Genomic DNA, 9,155 nt, shown 5'->3' with positions numbered 1-9,155 from the left:
TTATTGTGCAAGCCCTTTTTTTTTTTTAAGGACTGATCTGTTAACCTGTTAAACTTTATCCTCAGTGTTGACAGTTACCTTGGTGTAAAGGAAAACATGTCTTTTATCTGCATTTTCTTTACTCTGTGCTGTTTGCTTCCGTGAGATTCTGGAGTTGGCTGTGGCTGAGCTTCATAGTCTGGAGGAGAGCTTTGCAAACATGCCTTTTCGGATGGGGAATATACAGCGTAGGCTTGAATCACATTGCTCATGTCATAGCAGCTTTGCTTAGGGCACCTCTTAGTCCAGCTCCCTCTGTCCGTCTGCTCCTGTGCCTCACTTGCCTGATCTGACATGTCAGGGCTCAGAAACATTGGGATTGCCGAGTTTTAAGCTGTGATGTAAGTTCACCTAAGTTAAAAAATAGGACATTGCCACAGATGCTCTCCTCCCGAGTGCAGCTGAGGGTCTGCGGTGTCCCCATGTGTCAGGGTCTCACTATTTCTGAAAGTTCAAGATGTTCTCTTTTCTAGAAGCCTTTGTAGCCCCCTTCTGTGACTTCACTGAATAGTGTCATGGTCCTCAGCAATAGCCAGGTGTTGAGGCACAGGGTCCCAGGTTGCTTACCCGTGCCTTGAGCACAGTGTTGAGCAACGTGGGGTGAGGGGAGTTGTCATGCCAGATTCCTTCACGGCAGTTGCTGCTATCTGGGGATGTTTAAACTTCATTCTTTCTAGGGGACCCCTGGTTTGTTGGTGAGGAGGACCCCTGTGAAGGGGCAGCGGCTCCTCTTGGTAACTTCAGGAGGTCTTGGAAGCTGGCGTGGGTACTTGCTTTCTTGTGCTAAGTACTTGTTGCCCAAACTCATGAGTGTGAGTGGGAAGAAGAGACAAACCTAGATGTTGGGCCATTTACAAGAAGCAGCTGCAGGCCTGGCAGTACCAAGGTCACACTCTTGAGTACCCTTGGATGAGGCTGCTGGGGCCAGAAACCCTGGAGGGAGGTCCTTTGGCTGAGTCATGGTAATGGGCCTGTACTTGGGGGAGTAAGCTTTTGAGGGAGTTTCTCTGAAGAGAGGAAGGTAGGAAAGAAGCTTGCTGTGCGGGGCTCTCCCATCCCAGCAAGAAGGAGCTGAAGGAAGCAGGTGGCGGGCAGCCTTTGAAATGATACTGTAATGGTGCTTATTTCTGGGAATAAAACCCAGTGATTTCTAATCCAGCCATTTTCCTGCTCTGGGGATGGATTTGAGAATCATGTTGGTTTTCTCCAGGCTCTTTCAGGCCAAGCTGGAGCTTTGTTTTGTAAGGCTATGCTGCCCTGCTGAGGGAGTTAGCTGCTGACCTTAGCTGGATTCCAGGCAGCTCCACCCTGTGCCTTAGGCTTAAGCCTTGTGTCAGGTTCAGGGCTGTGACCCAGAACTCCCTTTCTGAGAACCTCCCGCCTCCCCTATGACCCCAAGTGGTTTGTGCAAGGTCCATACGTGGAGAAAAGGGCCTCAAGTAGAAGCCAGGTCTTGGTGCTGCAGACGGACACTGGTCCCTCCATCCAGAGGACACTGCAATTCCAGGTGATGAAGTTCCCCACTGGTGAGTAGGAGGTGCCCAGCAGAGGCTTGATCTTTGTAGGTATAAGCACTCACTGTGCTCAAGAAGCCTGATGTCAGTAAAGCATCCATCAATGGTGGGAGACAGGTTTTTGAAGGAACTGTTCCCAGGTAGGACTTGGGTTGTCCATGTGAAAAATTCACGTGGATGAGTACTGTTTGTGCGAAAGGTGATTACCTAATTTCAACTGTATTCCTGGGAAAAAAAGTTTTCCTTGATGCTTTTAACACCAATATATTTTAAAAATATTTTGATTTTTGAATTGTCGCTGCAGTGTAATTACAAGCTCTGTGATCAGCAAACATGAATGTCTTGTCTACTGAAACTGCAACCTTAATGATAGGCTTGTTCTAGCAACTGCAGTTTATTGAATGTTCACCTTTTTGGGAATTGCTTTTAACATCAGGCATTTAGGTCCATTGTCATGAAAGTCACATTTAATAGTTTAACAATAATAAGAGCTCTCCTTTTAAAATTACTAAAGATTTGTAGTAAAAACCCTATTTATTTCCCCTATCCCAGGTTTCATCTTCCTTTCCCTCTGGTATTAGCTAATGTTACCTAGCAGCAGCCGTGGGGAAGAACAGGGTAGGGAGGGGAGAGCATCCTGAGTGATGAGCATCTCAGTCTAATTTGTTGCAAATTAAGCAGTTGGAGCTTTTCCATGTTGAACGCTATCTTGACTTTCTCAGCCTTGCTTTGGGAATTGGAGCCAAGGTTAATGGGGTGTGTGTGTGTGTGTGTGTATGCAGGTACACACACGGGGACTTTCTAGTATTAAGAAATAGTGTAAGTCAAAGTTCCCTGAGGTGGGTTGGGGGTCACCATTAGCTGTTGGGGGGCTGGTGATGGAGGGTGTGCATGTTTGGTGAAGCTTAGGTTTTTTCCTGGACAGTTATGAGTCAGAGAAACAGGTGGACTGGAAAGAGCCAGGAAGCCTTCCAGGCTGGCTCAAGCCTCAGTGACCCGAGGCTTCCCTTGGCTAGCTGCTCATTGGTGAAGACGGCTTTGTGGAGGGAGGCCCTTTGGTTCCTCAACCCACTTGCTGCTTGCTGTCCTTTTCCCCTTATAGGTGGCCTGCGCTATGCTGATCCAGCATTTCTATGTACAGTGTGCTTTAAACTGCTCTGAGAGTCAGGCATGGTGGCACACACCTGTAATCCCAGTGACTCAGGAGGCCAAGGCAGGAGGGTCACAAGTGTGTGGCCAGGCTCAGCAATTTAGTAAGCCCCTGTCTCAAAAAAGGACTGGGGATGTAGTTGAGTAATAAAGCGCTTATGGGTTCAATCCCCAGAGCCAAAAAAGAAAGACTTGAGGGATGAAGTCGTTTCTCAGCACCCTGCACTTTGGTCCTGGAAGGCTGGACAGATCTGCCCTTGCCCAGGAGTGAAAGACTTTTGGGCTTGCTGTTAATTAAGTTGGGTTGCACCAGGAGAAAGCTTTGCCATAGATCTTTACAACCCTTCCTGGGCCATGCATGTAACGTCCAGAGAGTTGGGTTGTGGCAACCTCCCCAAGAGGTCTTGCCCTGGGGTCCTTCAGCCAAGTGGACACAATGTTCTTGATTCTCCAAAAGTGCCAGGACAGGGAAAGTCCTCCTGGTGATGGCTGTCTGGGTGGGGCAGGTGCTCAGCCAAGACCTGAGGATTTGTGCTAGATTCCTCTTCAACGGCCTTGAGCTTCCCAAGTCAGGCAGAGCCTGCCTTCCGCGGCAGCCGCGAGTCTCCAGTGGACCTCCCACGTGTCTGGCTGCATGCAGTGAGATGGAGTTGCCTTCCCTTACTGGTCCTTCTGGGATAAGAGTTGGTGATCCTGCCGGTCACTGAAACTTCTGCGCGATCTTAAAGTACCTTTAAGACTTGCTGCAGCGAGACTGAATGCACTCACTTAAAATTCCAGTCCTATTCCCCAGGTCTTCGGCCTCCTTCCTCACCTTTAACAACCGAGGGTTGGCAGCGGAGGCTCCTTCGCGTTTCGCGACAGGTGTTGCTTCTGAGTGGGAGTTTGGGGCGCAGACCACGCAGAACCGCACCACCCCCAGGGGTCTGGATGTTTTGGAATTGGAGTCAGTCTGGAAGGGTGTTTGGGAAGAGGGCACGTGAGAGGTGGGCGCAGTCACCTCACGGATTTTCCTGAAGGAATCAGCCCCACAGTCTCCAGAACGTCCCTTCCCCAAGTGCGGAGCACATTTTTCTTTAGTTTTCATTCGAAATGGGTTGAGAGAGGGGGTTAGAAGCATGTCGAAGACGGAACCGGGAGCGGGGCGGGTCCTGGCGAGTGTGACCCTAGTGGGGCGCTTCCTCCCGGCTGCCCTGGAGACCCCGCCTCCGCGCCCTTGGGGACCCGGGCCGGCGCCTTCGTGGGCGGGGCCGCTGTGACTGGCTCTGCCCTGGGCGCGCGGGGGCGGCGTTTCCTCGCCTGCTCCTGCGCCTGGGCCGCTGAGTCCCCGCAACCCGCTCCGCCGTCGGGTCCCCGGGCGCGCTGGCGCCTCGACGGCTCCCCCTGTCGGAGCGCCCCTGTCCCCCAAGCTCTCCCGGCGGCGCAGGACTAGTCTCCCCAACTTGTTCTGTGCTGTTAACTAGTCCCGCTGCCGGAACGATGGGATGGGGTTGCCACAGCAACCAGACTGGACGTCACAATCCGGGCATGTGTGCCGCCCCCCCGCCTGCCGCCGTGCCGCCGGCGCTGCCGCCGCCACCCTCGGCCGGCTGCGGGACTCGGGCTGCCGGGCGCGGTGGGCGGAGCGGCCCGGGCTGTGCGGGTGCGGGCTGAGGCGGCCGGAGGAAGGGGGGTCGAGACGGGGGGGTGGAGGTTTGGGGGGTGGGGGGGCCGGCGGCCGCCATCTTCTCGCCGAGGCCGCCTCGCCCGCCGCGCGCGCCCGTCCGGCAGCGCACGGGTTAAGGCTGGCACCGCGCCCGGCGGGAGGGGGGCGCCCACCTCCCCTCCCCCCCGCGCCGGGCATGCGGGGCCCGCTGGGCACCGAGGAGGAGCTGCCGCGGCTGTTCGCCGAGGAGATGGAGAACGAGGACGAGATGTCAGGTGAGGGGGCGCGGGGGCGCCCCGGGGCCGGGGCGATGGGGGCGCCGGGACCCGCGGGCCCCGGGCCGGAGCGGGCGGCGGGGGAGGCGCGGCGCGGGAGGAGCGCCCGGGCTGCGGGCTGTGCTCCCGCCCTGTTGGCGCCGCGCGGCCAAGGGCGCGGGGCAGGGCGAGCGCCGGGGCGCAGCGCGCGGGCGACCCCGGGCGGGGTGCGACCCGGACCCCGGGCTGCGGCGCGGGCCGGCGGGCGGCGGGCGGGAGCCTGCGCCGGGCGTCCGGGCGGGGAGGGGGCGCGGCGCGCCGGGGTCAGCCCGCGTGCCCTTGAAGGGGGCGGGAATCGCGCCGGCTGCTGGCGCGGCGCACCCGCCTCTCGCCCCGCCGCCGCGCGCCCCTGGCCTCGCCGCGGGCAGGCGGGACCCGGCCCCCCGCGCGCCTCGCCCCGGGGTGGCCTGGGTGGGGCCGGCCGCGGGGCGAGGACCGGCTGGGCTTGGGGATTCGGCAGGCGCCGAGCAGGGAGGCTCCCCACGGGCCCGCGAGGACTGCGAGCCGGGGCGCGCGGGATGGGACTCCCGCTCCCTTTGCCCGGCCGCTGGGCGCTGTGACCGCCGCTCCCCTGCACTTTGCCTGGGCCGCCGGCGTCCTCCTGGCGCGCCCTAGCGCCCGCGCTGTGTTCAGCCCCAGCCGCCCGGCGCAGCGGCGTTCCAGCCCACCCTGCTGCCTTGGCTCCGGGCCCGATGCCCCCGGGCCGCCGCCCCTGCCCTTGCAGCCTCTCTCCTTTCCTCTCGCAGAATTTAGGATTTCAGCGTGAGTGGGTTGGCTGCCGAGGGTTACCCTGCAGGGTAACCGTTCAGTTAGCTGCCCGCCATTTGTTCCGATGTTTGATGTTTTCCCACCTGGCCCGAATGGGCAGGGCCTCGCCGGTCGCCCTCCGCCCTCCTCAGCTGCTCAGCGCCCCTCCTGAGGCTGAGAGGCCGGAGGACCCGCCCGGCCCGGGAATGTGCATCTGGCCCCAAGGGATGTTTTATGTCATCTCCAGGCGTGAGAAGATGCCACTATACAGTGGCACCCCAACTCCTGTTGGGGTACAGCAGCCTCCAGGCTATTTGGCACCTTCTCACTGCTGTGGGGAGTACCCCCAGGTGGCCACGCCCCCTCGATTTCTGTTCGCTTAATGACTGGGGCCTCTGCAGGAGTCTGTCCCTCATCTTTCGGTCAGGCCAAGTTAGCAAAGAGGCTGCTGGGGTGTCCCCACAGGAGGTGGGGTTGCCTGGACAGTGGCTGTTACCTTCCCAGGCTGGTAGAATCAGACCCATTCCCCGGAGGGGAACACAGAGGCCCAGCACAGCGGGTACCTGTGTTTGTTTTCTACCTGGGAGCCTGGCTCCTCAGTAAGCTAGGTCACCGTTTCCTTCGGTGAGACTCCCTGTGGTGTTTGGGGTGTGGCCCTTTGTGGCACGGATGGGATGGTGGACAGCTGAGCAGGCATGGTCAGGCTCATTCCCATTTCTGGGACTGCAGAACCCCTTGATGGAGTCCCCTGTCCCTTTCTTGCCTTACTATGACTCTCTGGTTGTATGGGGGTACAGAGTTTTTGGAGGAAAGGAGGCAGGGTTGGGGGCCATAGTGCCAGGCTGGTGGCCACCCAGCTCATCTTAGGGCCACAGGGGTTGGTCTTGGTCATAATCTCCCGTCTGCCCCTCATTCTCCCTTTTTCTCCAGGGCAGGGAGATGTTGTCCCCAGGGCCTCTGAGAGTAATCCCCAGAGGCTGGCAGAGAAGACACGCTGCTCTTGCCCCTTTGCCTGGGGATTCCAGCCGTGCACCAGATGAGCTGCTCTGTCCCCAGGCTCAGGCTCCTTTCCACGTCCCAGAACCTCCCAGCCAGTTCTCACTGACCACCCCCACTTGGAGCCAGGGTCACCTCTGAACACAAGTCAGAGCTTGGAACCTTGGTCCATCCTTTCCTTCTCCATGCCCCTTCATCTGCACAAAGCAGCCATGCCGGTCTCCTTGTGGATTCTGGAACACCTCGGGCTCTGTCTTGTCCTTGGGCCCTGGCTGTGACCTCTTCTTGACTTCCTCTTTCCTTTGCTCAAAGGTTTGTCTTGGCCATTTGGGTTTCAACTCCAATGCTACCACGGAAGGCCCTCTTTGATCCTCTCGCTTAAGTGTGGCCCCATTGCAGACTCAGACTCATTTTAATGCTCGAGTGTCTTGGCAGCATTTCTTGCTCTCTGGAGTGTTACTGTCTGCTGGGCCAGTGGGCTCCCCTTCGAGTGGAAGTCCCTTGACCACCTGCTGTGTTCGGCACCCAGAACCAAGGGTGCCCAGAGATCATGATGGTCTTAGTGTCTGAGGGTGGAGGAAGCCTAGATCCCCCCTGGGCCCCCTAGACGTGATGCTGGCTCCAGCCTTACATCCCTCCTGCAGTGTGGACTGGCCTGCCTATTAGCCCTCTGTTGTGGCCCTTCTGCAGCCTGTGTCCCAGGTCCATGGCAGTGACCTAAGTCAGCTGGCTCTGAAACATTGCAGTTTGAGGCTGGAGGAGTTAGTATTTTGGGGCTGTCAAACTATTTTTTTTTTTTTTTAATCCAAAGCAGTTGCTCTCTTGTCATTTTTTTGTTGGGGGCGGGGCTTGTCTCTATTCCGCATCTCCTGCTCAGAGTGGCCCTTGCAGTTTTACTCAACAGTAGTCTTGCTTCCTGCCAACCCCGGCTAACTCTCTGACTTTGTGGCAGGTGGATGAGTCTGCTTCCAGGAGGAAGGTGGGGTGGGTGCCCACCTCTTTTGGCTCAGGGACCAGCAGCTGCCAAATCTTCCTGGCAGTGGGGAGGACAGGTCGGAGTGAGGGCTTGAGAATTGGATGGAGATGGTCTCAAATCTCAGCTGTGCTCTCGTTAGCTGAGTGGCCTTGGGCAAGCTCACCAGCCTTCTGCCTCAGTGTCCCTGCTTCCAGAATGGACATACCACCCACTACGTCATAGAGGGCTATTATGAGGCCTAATGAGATGGTACATGTGGAACATTTAGGTCATAGTGCCTGGCATATAGTGGGTGCCAGTAAACCGTGGCTGGCATAATTAGCACCATCCAGGGGGGAAGCTATCCTGGCTTCTGAGAAATGCTTCTGAGACTTGCACTTTCATCCAGTAAGCTGGAGGGAGTGGGACCCTGGGCAGGAGGAGGGCTGGGGGTGAGAAGCCCCCAACGGGGCTGGAGGGGTGGGGGACAGGGGCCTGGCACCTCCAGCCTTTTCCTCGGATGTGCACTGATTCCTCCTGGGGCCACTGGTGGGTTGGCAAGCTCCCTGCATAGTTGACCTGGCCCTTTCTTAATCACAGCCAAGCTGGTGAGCCCAAGTTCTTCCCTGGACGGGCACTGTGATCACTTTGTCCCCAGGGACATGACTGGCCTTGCTTCCCATGACCACAAGACTGGCTCCATCTTTCATGAGCATCTCTGGCTTTCTGAGTTTCAGGGGCCATCTGAGAGTGACCATCATAACTTCTAAAGGCCCATGCTATCTTAGCTTGTTTGTATTCTTGAGAAGTGTGTATGTGTGGGGGTTTCAAGCATCCTGATTCTATTATTACATTTAATATTCTTTCTGGGCGAAGGGAGGCAAAGGGAGCACAGTGTTCCCAGTGATATAAGTGGCCAGTGGGCTATTCATTCTCATTCCAAGTTGATGAAGGACTAAGATTCAGGTGTCATTCCATCAATTTTCCACCCAACTGTTCATACGTCCATCCATCCATCTATGTAGCCCCTTGCCCACCCAGACATCTGCCTATTCATGCATAAAACCAACCAACTAACCATTCACTCACCGTCCATCTATTCATCTACCATTCATATATTTATTATCCACCCAGCCCATTCATCTACCATCCATCCATTCATCTATCCATACATACAGCCACCATCTATTTGTCTACCCACCATTCATCCATCCACCCATCTACTCACCATTCATCCATCGATACATTCATCCACCATCTATCCATTCATCTACCATCTGTACACTTAACCATCCATCTGTCCATCCAGAATCCTTCCATCAATCATCTACTTATCTTTCTATACATACACATCCATCTGTCCATCCAGAATCTGTCTACTACTTATCCATCCATCCCTCTATCCATACATATACTCAACATCCACCCACCCATCCTTCATCCATCCATCTACCCACCCACCATCCCTCTATCCATCCACCACCATCTATCTGTCCATATGCCTGCCTTACTGCCTTCTTGCCATCAGTTCATCCCTCCCCATCTATCCATCCATCTATCCATCCATCTATCCATCCATCCATCCATCCATCCATCCATCCATCCATCCATCTATCCATTCATCCATCCAACACAGATTTAGTGAGTATCTTCTCTGAGACTTCAGGCACTGTGTCTGATGTTTTCTTGGGGCTCTTGCAGTGAAACTCAGATTCTCTGCCTCATCTTTGTGTCTTTGTCTCTGTCTCCCCCTCCCTTTCTCTCTCCCCCGTCCCCCTTCTGTCTCGATGTCCATC

At 56.2% G+C, this 9,155-nt stretch overlaps 1 protein-coding gene across 1 annotated transcript in view; it reads left to right on the top strand.

Annotated features, from left to right (window-relative positions):
* The first annotated feature begins 4,427 nt into the window (after positions 1–4,427).
* CHD5 (chromodomain helicase DNA binding protein 5) overlaps positions 4,428–9,155 on the top strand; it is a 59,054-nt gene continuing 54,326 nt past the window's right edge. The window contains exon 1 of the mRNA XM_079147942.1: positions 4,428–4,622. Coding sequence (XP_079004068.1) covers positions 4,544–4,622 — 79 coding nt within the window. The 5' untranslated portion in view covers positions 4,428–4,543. The remainder of the gene's footprint in view (positions 4,623–9,155) is intronic.

This window comes from Sciurus vulgaris (genome assembly GCF_902686455.1).
Source record: "Sciurus vulgaris genome assembly, chromosome: 1".
Taxonomy (NCBI): domain Eukaryota; kingdom Metazoa; phylum Chordata; class Mammalia; order Rodentia; family Sciuridae; genus Sciurus; species Sciurus vulgaris.
Note: the sequence above shows the minus strand (reverse complement) of the source record. Positions and strands in the feature narration are given on the sequence as shown.